The sequence below is a fragment of the Podarcis cretensis genome (assembly GCF_951804945.1).
Source record: "Podarcis cretensis genome assembly, chromosome: 8".
In the NCBI taxonomy this organism is placed as follows: domain Eukaryota; kingdom Metazoa; phylum Chordata; class Lepidosauria; order Squamata; family Lacertidae; genus Podarcis; species Podarcis cretensis.
In genome coordinates this window covers 8,525,963-8,542,639 of record NC_137177.1, presented here as the reverse complement: position 1 = coordinate 8,542,639, position 16,677 = coordinate 8,525,963, and the positions used below count along the sequence as shown (strand labels likewise).

Here is a 16,677-nt window from a genome sequence, read left to right as displayed (position 1 = left end):
CAAAGCTACCAGCATGAGTCTGACCAAACTGCGGGAGGCAGTGGAAGACAGGAGTGCCTGGCGTTCTCTGGTCCAGGGGGTCACAAAGAGTCGGACATGACTAAACGACTAAACAACAATTTATTTTATGCGCCTCTTGAAGGGCACCCATTTCCAACAACCTCCATTTCCAATAACCTGCCCTGAGGCGAGGGCGCCCCCTTCTGCGGCACCCCCTTTGCCTCAGCCCCGCTCAGGGCCTACCAGGCCTTGCCAAAGCCGGGGGCTCAAGTCACGGCCTGGCGGGGCCTGCCCTACGAAGCGCTGGGCTTCGCGCCTCCCGACAAGTCCCCGGCTTGGCGCGAGCGCCGCGTAGCTCGGGCTCCCCCTGCTGGAGGCAGCCTTGCCCTGATTGATTCAGGGGACCATTCCGTACTCCCATTAACCGCTCAGGTCGGAGGAACTACAACTCCCGGCATGCAACGCCGAGTCGGCGTATAGCCCTGGCGGGGGCGGGTTTTAGCCCTCTCGACGGCGTTCCTCCTCCTCCTCCTGCAGCCATTCTGAAGACTACAACTCCCGACTGCCCGCTGTGCCGGGGCGCGCGCCTCACCGGATATCCGGTGGGAAGGGAGGGTCCGGGGAGGGGTGTCGGAGCAGCTGCCCCGAGCTCTGCGTGGAAAGAGGATTTCGGGCAGGGGGTCGCCATGGTAAGAATGGGGTGGGGAGGGACTTGAAATATGGGGCTCAGCCGGAGGGGGAGGGAAGGCAGGGTCAGCAATGGGGGCCCCCAAATCCAGGGGTCCAGGGTGTCGGGTGTGGGGAGGGAAAGGGGTTGCTGGTGGGAGAAATAATGATAATTCCAATTATGCCAGTTTTCAATGTTAGCATTTGCTGCAATGCTTCAAGTCAGCGCTGTTAAATCCCTAACGACTTCCCTGCAAGGTAGGCCTCTGGTGTTGTGCCCATGCTTCTCTCAGGGTCAGAAGTCCACGGCCCACAGCAGGCAGAATGAGCAGCATCCTGAAGCCGACCTTGCTAAGGCCATTGGCATAAAGGTAAAGGGACCCCTGATCATTAGGTCCAGTCGTTGCCGACTCTAGGGTTGCGGTGCTCATCTCGCTTTACTGGCCGAGGGAGCCGTCATACAGCTTCCGGGTCATGTGGCCAGCAGGACTAAGCCGCTTCTGGCAAACCAGAGCAGCGCACAGAAACGCCGTTTACCTTCCCGCCAGAGCGGTACCTATTTATCTACTTGAACTTTGAAGTGCTTTCGAACTGCGAGGTTGGCAGGAGCAGGGACCGAGCAACGGGAGCTCACCCTGTCGCGGGGATTCGAACCGCCGACCTTCTGATCGGCAAGCCCTGGGCTCTGTGGTTTAACCCACAGCGCCACCCGCGTCCAGAGCTTTAAATCACCTGGCGTGCTGTGCCAACCTTGCCGTAGCTCAGTGGTTTAGAGCACCTGCCTTGCAAGCAGAAAGGGTCGCCGGTTCAATACCAGGTAGGGCTGGGAGAGGCTCCTTGCCTGAAATCCCAGAGGACTACTGCCAGGCCGTTACAGGTAGGTAGCCGTGTTGGTCTGCCGTAGTCGAAACAAAATTTAAAAAAAAATTCCTTCCAGTAGCACTTTAGAGACCAACTAAGTTTGTTATTGGTATGAGCTTTCGTGTGCATGCACACTTCTTCAGATGCACACGAAAGCTCATACCAATAACAAACTTAGTTGGTCTCTAAGGTGCTACTGGAAGGATTTTTTTATTTATTTTGCCAGGCCATTGTTCTCGTTGCTGGACTACAACTCCCATTGTCCACAGATAGCAGGGTGCCATGGTTAAGGATGATGGGAGTTGTGGTCCAACAACATCTGGGAACCAAAGGTTGAACAAAGGCTGGAGTGGGCAGTACATGAGCAAGACAGGGCACAGGTTCTTCTGACTTGGTATAAGGCAGCTTTCTATGATCTTTTGCCCAAAATGTGCAAGGGGTATGTGGGTTGGGGAGAGAGAGTATTTGTGGAGGAGAAGGCTTTGAATGGTTGCTAGCCATCCACTGTCAGAAGTAAGGATTTGGTGGGATAACAGTAAAGCTTTAAGTAGTCTTCCCCTGCACTTGATCCAGGCATTTATGAAATATTAACTGTACATCTATGGCTTTATCATTCTCTCTCATTTATATTGTTTTCATTGTTTCAAAATGCTTTACTTTTGCCTTTGGGGCTGCAAAGCAGTTTATAAATTTGCAAAATAAATAACAATAAACTGAAATCCTCCTCTTGATGCGCAACTTGGAGAGTGAGCATGGACTTACAGTGGCGCCTCGCAAGACGAAAAGAATCCATTCCGCGAGTCTCTTCGTCTAGCGGTTTCTTCGTCTTGCGAAGCAAGCCCATTGACGGCTTAGCGCTATTAGCGGTTTAGCGGCTTTTAGCGGATAAGCGGCTTAGCGGCTTAGAAAAAGGGGGGGGAAAGGAAAAAAAAACCCGCAGGAACTCACAAGACATTTTCGTCTTGTGAAGCAAGCCCATAGGAAATTCGTTTTGCAAAGCACCTCCAAAACGGAAAACCCTTTCGTCTAGCGGGTTTTCCGTCTTGCGAGGCGTTCGTCTTGTGGGGCACCACTGTAGTGGGATTTTCCTATTGGGAGGAAGGATGTGCAAGTGCTACCCATAGTTGGAAAGTAGCTAGAGGATGCCTACAGGAGATGGTGGTAGTGCCCCATTTGACTGGCACATGCAGAGGAGGTTGTTGTTGTTCAGGGCAGAGAGCAGTCCTTGCTCATGGAAGTTGCATCTTTTCTCCTTCCTATTCCCTTTTCCCCTGATCGCCAAGTGCTCTCTAGGAAACCCAGCAAGTGGAATTATCCAGAAATGCCAGTATTTCCACTGCAACATATCATGGTTTGTAATCCAATGACTTGGGTGTAGTGCATGGGTAGGCAAACTAAGGACCGGGGGCTGGATCCGGCCCAATCGCCTTCTCAATCTGGCCCGCGGACGGTCCGGGAATCAGCGTGTTTTTACATGAGTAGAATGTGTCCTTTTATTTAAAATGCACCTCTGGGTTATTTGTGGGGCATAGGAATTCGTTCATTTATTGATTTTTCAAAATATAGTCCGGCCCCTCACAAGGTCTGAGGGACGGTGGACCGGCCCCCTGCTGAAAAAGTTTGCTGACCCCATTTGGTACATTGCAGAGACAGTGGGTTCAATATTAGAATCATAGAGTTTTAGATGTGGAAGGGTCCAACCCCCTGCATTTTGAGGAACCTCAGCTAAAGTATCCATGACAGATGGCCATCTAACCTCTGCTTAAAAACCTCCACGGAAGGAGACTTCACAATCTCCAGAGGGAGTCTGTTCTTTTGTCATTGGTCGGTCACATAAATCAAGGAATCTTAGTCAGTTGTAAGAGGATTAAACTGTTCTACATTTGCCTGTGAATAAGATAATATTTCTGCAGGTAAAAATATACTTGCTTTATCTTGGCGAAAACCATTTTAGAAAAGGTGTTCTGTTATTTTGCTTCCCATCTGCACTTAAATTAAAAACAAACTTTTTAGAAAAGTAAGTTGTGCTGCCTGATATAAGCCACCCAAACCTTTTGATTTGTGAAAAGAGTGGTTGTGGTTTATTAACTAAATATTGCAGACAGACACACACCGATTCTTGAATTCATTAGAGTTTGTTACAACTTGTATTCTCATAAAGAGTTCCTTGTCAAACTCTTCTAGCTGGATTTTGTGCAAATCCTTTTTGGAAGTGGTCCACTTCATTAGAGTGGGGAGCAGGCTGGCTTCTTTCTGTGGCTTGACTTGCTTGCTTGAGTTACCTGGAACCTTTACATTTCTTAATGTGAGGTCTTTGCTTCGCTTCAGCTGTGGTGTGGATGGAGCTGTGCTCCTAGCTTGTGGTGTAGCTTCGAAGTAGATTTCTTTTTGGTCTCTTGATACTAGGATAATATGCAAATCATAACATGCTTTTTTCTGGTTCAGATCTTAAATATCACTCCTAAAAATGTGCATTAAGATCTGATGTTATAATTTATTTTTTAAAAACCTATGTTCGGGCCTGAACACAGTATTCTTTGGAAGCATCTGTCCTTGAGAATTCTGGAGAGAGATAACATGTTCATATGCTTGCAGATCTGTGACATTTCCTCTCTAGTCAATTCTTGCGGGAGGAGAAATTCTAAAGGGAAGGATCTGTCTGTTAGTTGTGCAACTCTCATTTCCCTTGTGACTTTCTGTATCCGTTACACAAGCTCGTTGGATAACAAGGGGCACTATCTGTTAATTTTGGTGTCTGCATTTTTTTTTAATGCAAAGAAATGCAAGCAGCCAAGCAGAGTCTTTTCCATGGGTGTTTCTGCTTACAGAATATTCGCTGACGTCTGCATGTCATAGGAGCAGAAGCTTCGATTCAGGCATGGTGTTTCACAGTGCAAGGGGATGTTACAGCCAGGACGAGGGTGGCACTGTGATCTAAACCACTGAGCCTCTTGGGCTTGCCGGTCAGAAGGTCGGTGGTTCGAATCTCCACGACGGAGTGAGCTCCTGTTGCTCTCTCCCAGCTTCTGCTAGCAGTTTCGATCTAGCAGTTCGAAAGCACACCAGTGCAAGTAGATAAATAGGTACCACTGTGGTGGGAAGGTAAACGGCGTCTCCGTGCGCTCTGGTTTCCGTCATGGTGTCCTGTTGGGCCAGAAGCGGTTTAGTCATTCTGGCCACATGACCCAGAAAGCTGTCTGTGGACAAACGCCGGCTCCCTCGTCTTGAATGCGAGATGAGTACCGTAACCCCAGAGTCGCTTTTGACTGGACTTAGCCGTCCAGGGGTCCTTTACCTTTTACAGCCAGGGAAAAAACCTTGAAGGACCACATTTGGCCCCTGGTGGAGAACGCAGGATGCCACCTGGTATCAGAAGTGACCCATGCAGGGGGAGACAGAACCTCAGGAGAGAGTGACCATGCGTGCCTGCACTTTGGGCTGGAGCGCAAAGATTATTGTAGCGCCAGACTTGCAGTGCCCTGTGTTACCCTGTAGCTTGCTCATTCCCTGAAAGCTTTTATGCCCAGGCAGTATCTTATGGGAGGTGAAGGGGCTGCGTATCTCCAGTATTAGGACAGTGCTGTCATACTTAGGACCAGATCTCTCGGGAGGTGTGCCACCACTGTCGTGCCGCCTCTCTGATGAGGAAAGCGGATGCTGTGGATCAGGGGTCAGCAGCCTTTTTCAGCCGTGGGCCAGTCCACCGTCCCTCCGACCATGTGGGGGGCTGGACTGTATTTTGAAAAATAATAATGAAGGAATTCCTATGCCCCACGAATAACCCAGAGATGCATTTTAAATAAAAGGGCACATTCTACTCATGTAAAAACACCAGGCAGGCCCCACAAATAACCCAGAGGTGCATTTTAAATAAAAGGGCACATTCTACTCATGTAAAAACACCAGGCAGGCCCCACAAATAACCCAGAGGTGCATTTTAAATAAAAGGGCACATTCTACTCATGTAAAAACACCAGGCAGGCCGCACAAATAACCCATAGGTGAAATAAAGGGACCCCTGACAATTAGGTCCGGTCGTGACTGACTTTATTGGCTGAGGGAGCCGGCGTACAGCTTCCGGGTCATGTGGCCAGCGTGACTAAGCCGCTTCTGGCGAACCAGAGCAGCGCACAGAAACACTGTTTACCTTCCCGCCGGAGCGGTACCTATTTATCTACTTACACTTTGACGTGCTTCCGAACTGCTAGGTTGGCAGGAGCAAATAACCCATAGATGCATTTTAAATAAAAGGACACATTCTACTCATGTAAAAACACGCTGATTCCTGGACCGTCCGTGGGCCAGATTGAGAAGGCGATTGGGCTGGATCCAGCCCCCGAGCCTTAGGTTGCCTACCCCTGGTGTGGATGCTTGTTCAGCCTCTTTTTATTTTATTTTTTTGAAAAAGCAACATCATGTGATGTTGGAACAGATAGCCAGCCATCCCTTGTTTGTCTTTGCTCATTCTGCTGGGCTGGCTTTCTCGATAGAGGGTGGGTCCCTTTCCTATCTCTTGAGCACACTAAGCATGAAGAGGCATGGATGGAGGCTGACCAGAAATAGCTGCTCTGTTCTTTAGGGACACCCTTGAGCTTTCCCCTGAAGCACAATCCATGCACACCACAGCGAAAGGAAGTCAGAGGGAGGAAAGGGGAAGGAAGCAGCTGGGAGATCTGGCGAGAGAGGCAGGAGCTGTTCTGGCCAGGAGAGCCCTCAACAGCCCAGTTTCCCTCCCACCAGCCCTAGCCAAAATGTGAGGGGTGTTTTAGTGCATCTGTAGGGCACCGAGTTGGCAAAGGCTGAGTTTCAGCATTAAACCGCCCCCATGTTGGGAGGAAGACTCGGAACCCCTGTGAACGTTTGCATTTTACAAAAAGTTAAAATCTGCATGGCTGTGGGATTCTTCTGCCTTAGACTGGCCCTCAAGCGAATTTGGAAAATGGGTGATCTCAGGAGACAGTCTCTGACTTGCATCTTTGCAGGCCTCCGAGTCATAGGACAACACAATGCCTATCCAGAAAACTTCAGTGTAACTTGCCCACTCCCCAATAAGGAAGGGGAATGTGAAGGTGTTCAATGGGAATGTGAAGGTGTTTTGGGGGCCTAATATGGCCCGTGGGTCGGTTTAATCCGGACCCCCTGTGGCAGTTTATTTCCTGCGAGGAAATCCTAAAAAAACCCCAACAACTTCAACCTTAAAAAAGTTCAACAACTTTGGGGTAAAATCATAAAGCTCAACAACCTCAATCCTAAAAAAAAACTTTGGTCGGCCCTCACAGCCCTTCATTTCATCAAATCTGGCCCTCTTTGAAAAAAGTTTGGACACCACTGCTGTACAGGCTTGCTTGGGTGTAAAGCCCATTGAGCTTAAAGTGAGCGTTAAACAATAAGCTGTAATTCTCTGTAATACATTGTGGGAAATGAATAACAATGGCCCCATCCATGCCTTGAGGAGGAGGCCTGTTGCTTCTCTGTCCGAGTGCCTGCTCTGTCCTTGCTGCTTTCCACTCAGCCTTTTTTTGGGGGGGGGGGTGAAGCCACGATGTGTAAGTGCATTAGTTACGCTTGGCCCAGCCATTCACGGTGCAGAGGCTTGTTCCCAAGGTAGGCAGGCCTTTTGAGTGAGCGGCAGCTCTTGGCTTATGTCCAGTGTTAGGTAAAGGTAAAGGTACCCCTGCCCGTATGGGCCAGTCTTGACAGACTCTGGGGTTGTGCGCCCATCTCACTTAAGAGGCCAGGGGCCAGCGCTGTCCGGAGACACTTCGAGCCAGAGCCGCACACGGAAATGCCGTTTACCTTCCCGCTGGTAAGCGGTCCCTATTTATCTACTTGCACCCGGAGGTGCTTTCGAACTGCTAGGTTGGCAGGCGCTGGGACCGAGCAGCGGGAGCGCACCCCGCCGCGGGGATTCGAACCGCCGACCTTTCGATCGGCAAGTCCTAGGCGCTGAGGCTTTAACCCACAGCGCCACCTGCGTCCCGTCCAGTGTTAGAAACTCAGATAAATAAGCTAATTGCCAAATAGCACCTTAAAGCTAGGTTATGGTCGCCACGAAATGTCTAGGCGCCTTTCTTTTGCAATGTGATTTTTGTGTTGTTGTTACTCATTTCATTTCTTTTTTTTTAAAATTTTTTATTAAAATAATTCAGCATTAATACACACATATTGCTAATATACAAGCATACATTTCATACAATGAACATTTTTAAGGATTGTATGAAATGTATGCTTGTATGCTTGTATATTAGCAATATGTGTGTATTAATGCTGAATTATTTTAATAATAAAAAAAGAAATCTTAATAAATATTACAGTGGTGCCCCGCAAGACGAACACCTCGCAAGACGGAAAACCCGCTAGACGAAAGGGTTTTCCGTTTTGGAGGCGCTTCGCAAAACGAATTTCCCTATGGGCTTGCTTCGCAAGACGAAAATGTCTTGCGAGTTCCTGCGGGGTTTTTTCCTCCCCCCCCCTTTTCCTAAGCCCTAAGCCGCTTATCAGCTGATCCGCTAAACCGCTAATAGCGCTAATCCGCTAAGCTGTCAATGGGCTTGCTTCGCAAGACGAAAAAACCGCAAGACGAAGAGACCCGCGGAACGGATTAATTTCGTCTTGCGAGGCACCACTGTATTTTTTTTTTTTTTAATGTTCAAACATACCTACACTCACTCCCACAGATAATTCCTTTTCCCATCACCATCCACCAGCCCTCACCCCACCTTGGTGTTAGAGTTCCAATGTACTCAATTGCAATTTCTTTCCACTTCTATGTGATTTTTGTGTTGTTATTACTCATTTCATTTCTATACCGCTTTACATTTTAAAGAAAAAACCTCAAAGCGGTTTGCAACACATTAAAAGAATCCAGAATAAAACAAATTCAAGCTTCCAGGAAAATATTTCAGAGCCTTCTATATGTGACATTTTGCTTTCCCCATATTTATTTACCTATTTAATTTATATAGCTGCCCCGTAGCAGAAGTACTCTAGGAAGACAGTCAGGTGCAGTGGTTAGAATGTCAGAGTAGGGCCTGAGAGATCGGAGATTATTTGCCAACCCAACATTCAGAGATCTCCACGTGGTCGCGATTGGACCCATGCCAGTTGCAAAACGTACCTGGCGCCTGGGGAATTTCGAACATTGCTTGTGTCCTGATAAGAAAGGATACTCCAACAGTGACCATAGGCAATTCTCTACCCTGCACACTTTACAAATAAATACCCAAGAGCAAAGGGTATTATAAGCTGTAATTTGTTTTTTAATAAGCATGTCCTGGGTATCAGTACTCTGGAGGTAAAGGTAAAGGGACCCCTGACCATTAGGTCCAGTCGTGGCCGACTCTGGGGTTGCGGTGCTCATCTCGCTTTATTGGCCGAGGGAGCCGGCGTACAGCTTCCGGGTCATGTGGCCAGCATGACTAAGCCGCTTTTGGCAAACCAGAGCAGCGCACGGAAACGCTGTTTACCTTCCCGCCGGAGTGGTACCTATTTATCTACTTGCACTTTGACGTGCTTTCGAACTGCTAGGTTGGCAGGAGCAGGGACTGAGCAACGGGAGCTCACCCCATCGCGGGGATTCGAACCGCCGACCTTCTGCTCGGCAAGCCCTGGGCTCTGTGGTTTAACCCACAGCGCCACCCGCATCCCAGTAGTCTGGAGAGTGCTTATTAAACCCCAGGTATCTTTGACGCTGCTTTCTTCCCCCTTCTACAGATTCGCTTTATTCTGATCCAGAACCGTGCTGGCAAAACGCGCCTGGCCAAGTGGTACATGCAGTTTGACGATGACGAGAAGCAGAAGCTCATTGAGGAGGTCCATGCCGTTGTGACTGTGCGGGACGCAAAGCACACCAACTTTGTCGAGGTAACGTCTCTGTCCGCTCGCGGCTTTCCTTCGCGTATGAAGCTGTCGTGCTTTTGCCTTCCGCAGGCTGAACTGGCTTTGGCAGAGGGGATTGAAGGGCAGAGTCTCTTAGGACCTTTAGCTATAACATGGCTTGGCTGGATGGCTTGGGTTACCTGCTATCATTTGCTGTGTGAGCACCCTCTTGCCTGATCTCTGTGTTTCTGAGTTCAGTGGTACCTCACATTAAGTACTTAATTGGATCCAGAGGCCCGTTCTTAACCTGAAACGGTTCTTAACCAGAAGCACCACTTTAGCTAATGGGGCCTCCTGCTGCTGCCGCGCCGCCAGAGTACGATTTCTGTTCTCATCCTGAAGCAAAGTACTTAACCTGAGGTACTATTTCTGGGTGAGCGGAGTCTGTAACCTGAAGCGTATGTAACCGGAAGCGTATGTAACCCGAAGTACAGTCATACCTTATGTTACATTTGCTCCAGGTTGCGCGTTTTCAGGTGGCGACTCGGAAGTAACGGAACGGGTTACTTCTGGGTTTTGCCACTCGGCATGCGCAGGCGCACAAAATGACATCACGCGCATGCGCAGAAGTGGCGAATTGCGACCTGCGCGTGCGCAGACGCGGGTTGCGTTCTTTTCAGGCTGCAAACAGGCCTCTGGAACGGATCCCGTTCGCAACCAGAGGTACCAGTGTACCGTGTGTTTCTCCAGGTGTCACAAAGTCCTGGAGGCAGCTTCCACTACAGCATAAAACAAAAGCCTCTACAGTGGTACCTCGGGTTACATACGCTTCAGGTTACAGACTCCCCTAACCCAGAAATAGTACCTCGGGTTAAGAACTTTGCTTCAGGATGAGAACAGAAATCGTGCTTCAGCGGTGGCAGAGCGGCAGCAGGAGGCCCCATTAGCTAAAGTGGTGCTTCAAGTTAAGAACAGACCTCCAGAACGAATTAAGTTCTTAACCAGAGGTGCCACTGTATCTTTCTGTATTTATGCCAGTTAGGAATTTGAAGGACAAGAACACACTGCTATTTACTTATTGAAAGTATTTTTTATCCTGCCCTTTGGCTGAAAAGACTCTCAGAGCAGTTAAAAAACGATCAGGATTACAAACTAAAGTAATTTTAAAAGTGCATATTCTCTGAATGCCAAACTCTGTTACAGTGGAACCTCGGTTTCTGAACGTAATCCATTCCGGAAAACTGTTCGACTTCCGAAACGTCCAAAAACCGAGGATCAATGGGCAGTTGGCAAAACCCATTGAAAAAATTTAGAAATGTGCCTCGGAAGCCGTTCGACTTCCGAGGCACGTTCGAAAACGGAAGCAATTACTTCTGGGTTTTTGGCGTTCGGGTTCCGAATTGCTCAGCTTCCAAAGTGCTCGAAAACCAAGGTTCCACTGTACTCGTATTGGCACCTGCAGTTGCCCTGCGAGCGAGAATAAAGACCTTTTTAATGGCTCATGGAACCATAGAATCATAGAACTGTAGAGTTGAAAGAATGCTTTTGAATTCTGGTGCTGGAGGAGACTCTTGAGAGTCCCATGGACTGCAAGAAGATCAAACCTCTCCATTCTGAAGGAAATCAGCCCTGAGTGCTCACTGGAAGGACAGATTGTAAAGCTGAGGCTCCAGTACTTTGGCCACCTCATGAGAAGAGAAGACTCCCTGGAGAAGACCCTGATGTTGGGAAAGATGGAGGGCACAAGGAGAAGGGGGCGACAGAGGACGAGATGGTTGGATAGTGTTTTCGAGGTTACCAGCATGAGTCTGACCAAGCTGCGGGGGGCAGTGGAGGACAGGAGTGCCTGGCGTTCTCTGGTCCATGGGGTCACGAAGAGTCGGACACGACTAAACGACTAAACAACAACAAAGAGTTGAAAGGAACCCCAAAGGCTTTAGTCCAGCCACCTGAAATGCAGGAATCTCGACTAAAGCATCCATGACAGATGTCCCTCCAACCTCTGCATACTGAGGTTATTTTTGTATAGTCCTTCAATGCTAGGTGGATAGCAATAGGAGCCTTTCCCCTTTCCAGCTTTCACAGTCTTACCCTAACCTGCAATAGACACCATCTTGAGCTTCTATCCAGTGATTGCTATTTTCACCACCTTTTCTCTCTCTCTCCCTGCCCCTCCAGTTCCGCAACTTCAAAATTATCTACAGGCGCTACGCAGGGCTTTATTTCTGCATTTGTGTGGACGTGAATGACAACAACCTCGCCTACCTAGAAGCCATTCACAACTTTGTGGAGGTGAGTAGTGCCTGCAGGTTTAAGTTCTGCGCCCCAAGAATGCCCACGCATGTGTGCTTCCACACTCAGGCATGTGTATGAATACGTATGTGTTTGATAAGTGACGCCCCTGTGCAGATGAGGTGGTAAATTATTTCTGAATGGTACCACTTCAGACTCTGGGTGGAGGATCAAGGGCTCCTGTGCCTTTTCCTCCATACCTTCTTGTGTAAGAAACTTTTTTATTTTACTTTTTAAACCCCACACAATTAGGAATACGGAAACAGATTACAGTGATACAGTCATGCCGCATGTTACGTTTGCTTCATGTTACGTTTTTTCAGGTTGTGTCCCGCAGCGACCCAGAAGTACCAGAAAGGATTACTTCCAGGTTTTGCCGCTCATGCATGCACAGACGGGCAAAATGACATCACACACATGCGCAGACGCGCAAAATGACATCATGCGCAGAAGCGGTGAATCGCAACCCGCAAATGCGCAGACACGCCGCTGCGGGTTGTGTTCCTTTCATGTTGCGAACGGGCCTCTGGAATGGATCTCGTTCGCAACCAGAGGTACCACTATACCTTGGTTCTCAAACTTTTTTGATTCTGTGCAGGAGACACCCATTCTGTACACCGATGGGAGACGGGAATTTTTGCTTCCATCAGGGGCTACATTCCCTTGGGTGTCATCTGTCAGTGGCTGCTGCTCAGGACAGTCTCTCTGGCTACATTTGCACCACAAATGTTAAAGCACTATGTATCCACTCTAAACAGCCACAGCTTCCCCCCCCCCCAAGAATTATGGGACCTGTACAGCGGTACCTTGGTTCTCAAACTTAATCCATTCCAGAAGTCAGTTCCAAAACCAAAGCGTTCCAAAACCACGGTGTGTTTTCCCATAGAAAGTAATGCAAAATGGATTAATCTGTTCCAGACTTTTAAAAACAACCCCAAAAACAGCAATTTAACATGGATTTTACAATCTAACGAGACCACTCATCCATAAAATGAAAGCAATAAACAATGTGCTGCAGTCACACAATCAATCAGTAGCTGAACTAGGTTCCACACAGTCACAAAAACAAAAAGAAGAGCCACAAAAATGCAAAATAAATAGCAAAACCAGACAGACCTCAGCGTAACCCTCAAAACGGAAGTGTGGCACTCAAATCGGAAGCGTAACACTCAAAACGGAGCACGTTCGGCTTCCGAAAAATGTTTGCGAACCGGAACACTTACTTCCAGGTTTGCAGTGTTTGGGTTCCAAATTCTTTGAGTACCAAGGCGTTTGAGAACCAAGGTACCACTGTAGTTGAAAATACAAGAGCTACCTTAAATTTTAAAAGAGAAACATGAAACAATAAAGGGAGGGATCCAGTTACAATCATGGAAGATTTTATTCAGACAGAACTGGTTTCCCCAGCCACTCTGGGTGGCTTCCAACCGAATACATGGTACCTCGGGTTACATACGCTTCACATTACAGACTCTGCTAACCCAGAAATAGTACCAGGCCATCAAGACCTGGACTGGACTTAACTGTCAGGGGTCCCTTTACCTTTACAGTGGTACTTCAGGTTACATACGCTTCAGGTTACAGACTCCGCTAACCCAGAAATAGTACCTCGGGTTAAGAACTTTGCTTCAGGATGAGAACAGAAATCGTGCTCTGGTGGCATGGCGGCAGCAGGAGGCCCCATTAGCTAAAGTGGTGCTTCAGGTTAAGAACAGTTTCAGGTTAAGAATGGACCTCCGGAACGAATTAAGTTCTTAGCCCGAGGTACCACTGTCTTGTCTATTTCAAAGTGTCAGAGATAAGGGTCTTTTCCTGATCCTTTTCACTGGACATGCCGGAACTGTGCAAAATTAGCACTCCACCGCTGAGCTATGACTGGCCTTGCAAATGTTAGGCACTCTCTTTGCGCACGGCTTTGCCCCCTCAAATTCATGACCACCTTCCTCCTCCTCTCTTCCCAGGTGCTGAATGAATATTTCCACAACGTCTGCGAGCTCGACCTCGTCTTCAACTTCTACAAGGTGGGTTTTTGTTCCCTGACCCTTTTCCAATAAGGCAGAACGAGGAAGGAAAAAAACCGCACTTGTGGCTAAAAAAACATTGGGGCGTTCGTTTATTTTATTTAGCCTGACAATTCATATGCCGCATGATTACAGGCGCTGCGCAACGAGCTTAAGAGGTAAATTCAATGAAAAACTAACCATGAAATTGGAATTGACTGAAAAGGGCCACTGAAATAAAAAGGGAAGAATGCCGGTTTGGTACACACTCTTGCCATCCTTAAAGAAATGGGGTGTTGTGCTTTGCTAAGTCTGTGCACCTACATGGGTCATGTGTTCGTATTCTATTAAATTAAATTAAATTAAAGCTGATATACCAGCTGCACTGGCTCCCGGTGGAGTACAGGATCAGGTTTAAGGTGCTGGTTTTAACCTTTAAAGCCCTATATGGCCTAGGACCCTCGTACCTACGGGACCGCCTCTCCTGGTACGTCCCACGGAGGACTTTACGGTCTTCAAACAAAAACATCTCGGAGGTCCCGGGCCACAGGGAGGATAGGCTGGCCTCAACCAGAGCCAGGGCTTTTTCGGTTGTGGCCCCGATCTGGTGGAACGCTCTGTCACAAGAGACTAGGGCACTGCGGGACTTGACATCTTTCCGCAGGGCCTGCAAGACAGCTGTTCCACCAGGCCTTTGGCTAAGGCACAGTCCTTCAGTAATCCTCATAGAACTCTAGCCCAATGGTTGCCATGAATTTGATTTTGAACTGATTTTAAATTGAATTGATTTTAGAATGTTGTGTTACTTTTGTTGTTGTTAGCCCCTCTGAGCCCGGCTTCGGCTGGGGAGGGCGGGATATAAATAAAATGTTATTATATTATAATAAAAGTAAAATAAATAATTGAGGGAAATGCTGTTTCTGAGACACGGTCAGGGCACAGCGCCAGCAAAGAACGGGGCAGGGTGACGTGCTGGTGCCAGCCCTGCCCACAAGGTGGTGTTAGACAGCTGCCTAAGGCTGCACTCCCTAAAGCTACATCTGATTCAGTGGCCGCTGAAAGAAGCTTCTGTGTTCCTGGCCTCCCTTCTGGCACTTTGAGAGGAGGAGCAGAGAGGGGGTCAAGGAAGGGTGAGGCCTAGGAGTGAGACATCAAACAGTGGTGGGACTTGAGAGGCACCCAGCGTGCAAAAGGCCAAATTTCCCTGCCAGCTGGAGGCCCAGAATTCATGCACCGCAAGGAGTGTGGAGCAAGGAAGAACCTCCTCCAAGGGGAGGAAAGACCTTGCTATGGAGTAGGAGGCATGAAGTAGGACCCAGTCTGGACCTTGAGGAAGCTGCAGCCAGCTGAGCAAAACCTGGACCTTGCTGGTACCTCACCGGTGGGTGGGGTCGAAGCAGTGTTGGGTCCTGCACTTGGGCCATCTGCTACCAGAGGGTGGCTCTGCCTTACACCCCTTAATAATAATAATAATAATAATAATGTTATTGTTGATACCCCACACATCTGTCTGGGTTTCCCCAGCCACCCTGGGCAGCTTACAACATACAGTGGTACCTTGGATCTCAAATGTAATCTGTTCTGGGAGTCTGTTCGACTCCTGAAAGGGTTTGAAAAGCAAGGATTGGCTGCAGGAGCTTCCTGCACTCAACTGGAAGCTGCGCCGGACGTTCGGCTTCTGAAAAACGTTCGCAAACTGGAACACTCACTTCTGGGTTTGCGGTGCTTGGGAGCTGATTTGTTCAGGAGCCAAGCTATTCGAGTACCAAGGTACCACTGTATGTAAAAAAGAGAAAAATACAGTGGCACCTCGGGTTACAGACGCTTCAGGTTACAAACTCCGCTAACCCAGAAGTAGTACCTTGGGTTAAGAACTTTGCTTCAGGATGAGAACAGAAATTGTGCTTCGGCATTGCAGCAGCAGCAGGAGGCCCCATTAGCTAAAGTGGTACCTCAGGTTAAGAACAGTTTCAGGTTAAGAACGGACCTCCAGAACGAATTAAGTTCTTAACCCGAGGTACCACTGTATCAAACATTAAAAACTTCCTTTGCTCCCTTTTGGAAAGGTGGCAGAGAAGTCCAGACACATGCTGCTTTAGATTCTTTCTAGAGGATTCCCCCACAGCGCCCCCTTTCTCAGAGGAGGAACGTCTGCATTTTCTCTGCAGGTTTACACCGTGGTAGACGAGATGTTCCTAGCCGGCGAGATCCGAGAGACCAGCCAGACGAAGGTCCTGAAGCAGCTCCTCATGTTGCAATCCTTGGAATGAGGAGCAGAGGAGTAGATCGCCTCGGATCTCCCCCCCGGCAAGATCCTGCCGCTACCCCCCCCCTCCAGGGCTCATCTCTCTTCACCCCGGTCCCCTGAATCAGTGACTTGCTCGGAGCAAATTTTTGCCACTTAACCTGTAGCTGGAGGTTTGCGGGAAGCAAGGGGGGCACCTTGAATTGGCATTCCTAGTTCGGATTCCTAGCCACACTTCCTCCTGCACGGGCCGAATATGCGAAGGGGGCGGAGAGGCCGCTGGTTGGGGCTGGGTTGCTTTTCTTAAAAGGGGAGAAGTGGAGATAGCTGCCGTCACCCCACCCTCCCTGTGCTACCATCCCAACACAACCTTCTGTCTTTCCCTTCCATGTCACCAGCCTGCTGCCCCCCCCCCGCTCCCCGTCCATTCCCATAAGAAAAAAACGTGTTGTGCCGCATCTGCCGTAGAAGAGGGACCATAAGTGTGTGTGAGTGCGCGTGATGAGTGTGTGTACTGCCAGTAAAGTGATGTACTGATTAAATAAAGCATCTACGGGACACTTAAACCCCCACCAAGAGAGTCTCGTGTATGTTTGATAGGAGGGAGTTCCTGGAGCCTTAGGATGGTATCACCTGGCGCTTAGAAGCCTTGGCACCAAATACACGTCGTAGGTTAATAAGAAGCCGCGTACAGTAATGGCAGGTTTCCAGTTGCTGGGAACCACAGGAGGACAGAGTGCTCTTGTGCGCTCTTGTGCTCAAATCCTGCTTGGGGGGTTTTCCATGGGCATCCAG

General features: G+C 48.7%; 1 protein-coding gene across 1 annotated transcript; it reads left to right on the top strand.

The window, feature by feature from the left end:
• The first annotated feature begins 533 nt into the window (after nucleotides 1-533).
• On the top strand, nucleotides 534-16,454 carry AP2S1 (adaptor related protein complex 2 subunit sigma 1). Its single transcript, XM_079985828.1, has 5 exons — nucleotides 534-689; nucleotides 9,241-9,390; nucleotides 11,524-11,637; nucleotides 13,599-13,658; nucleotides 15,806-16,454. The coding sequence occupies exons 1-5, from the start codon at nucleotides 687-689 to the stop codon at nucleotides 15,905-15,907; spliced, it is 429 nt and encodes a 142-aa protein (XP_079841954.1). The 5' UTR covers nucleotides 534-686; the 3' UTR covers nucleotides 15,908-16,454.
• The last annotated feature ends 223 nt before the right edge of the window (nucleotides 16,455-16,677 follow it).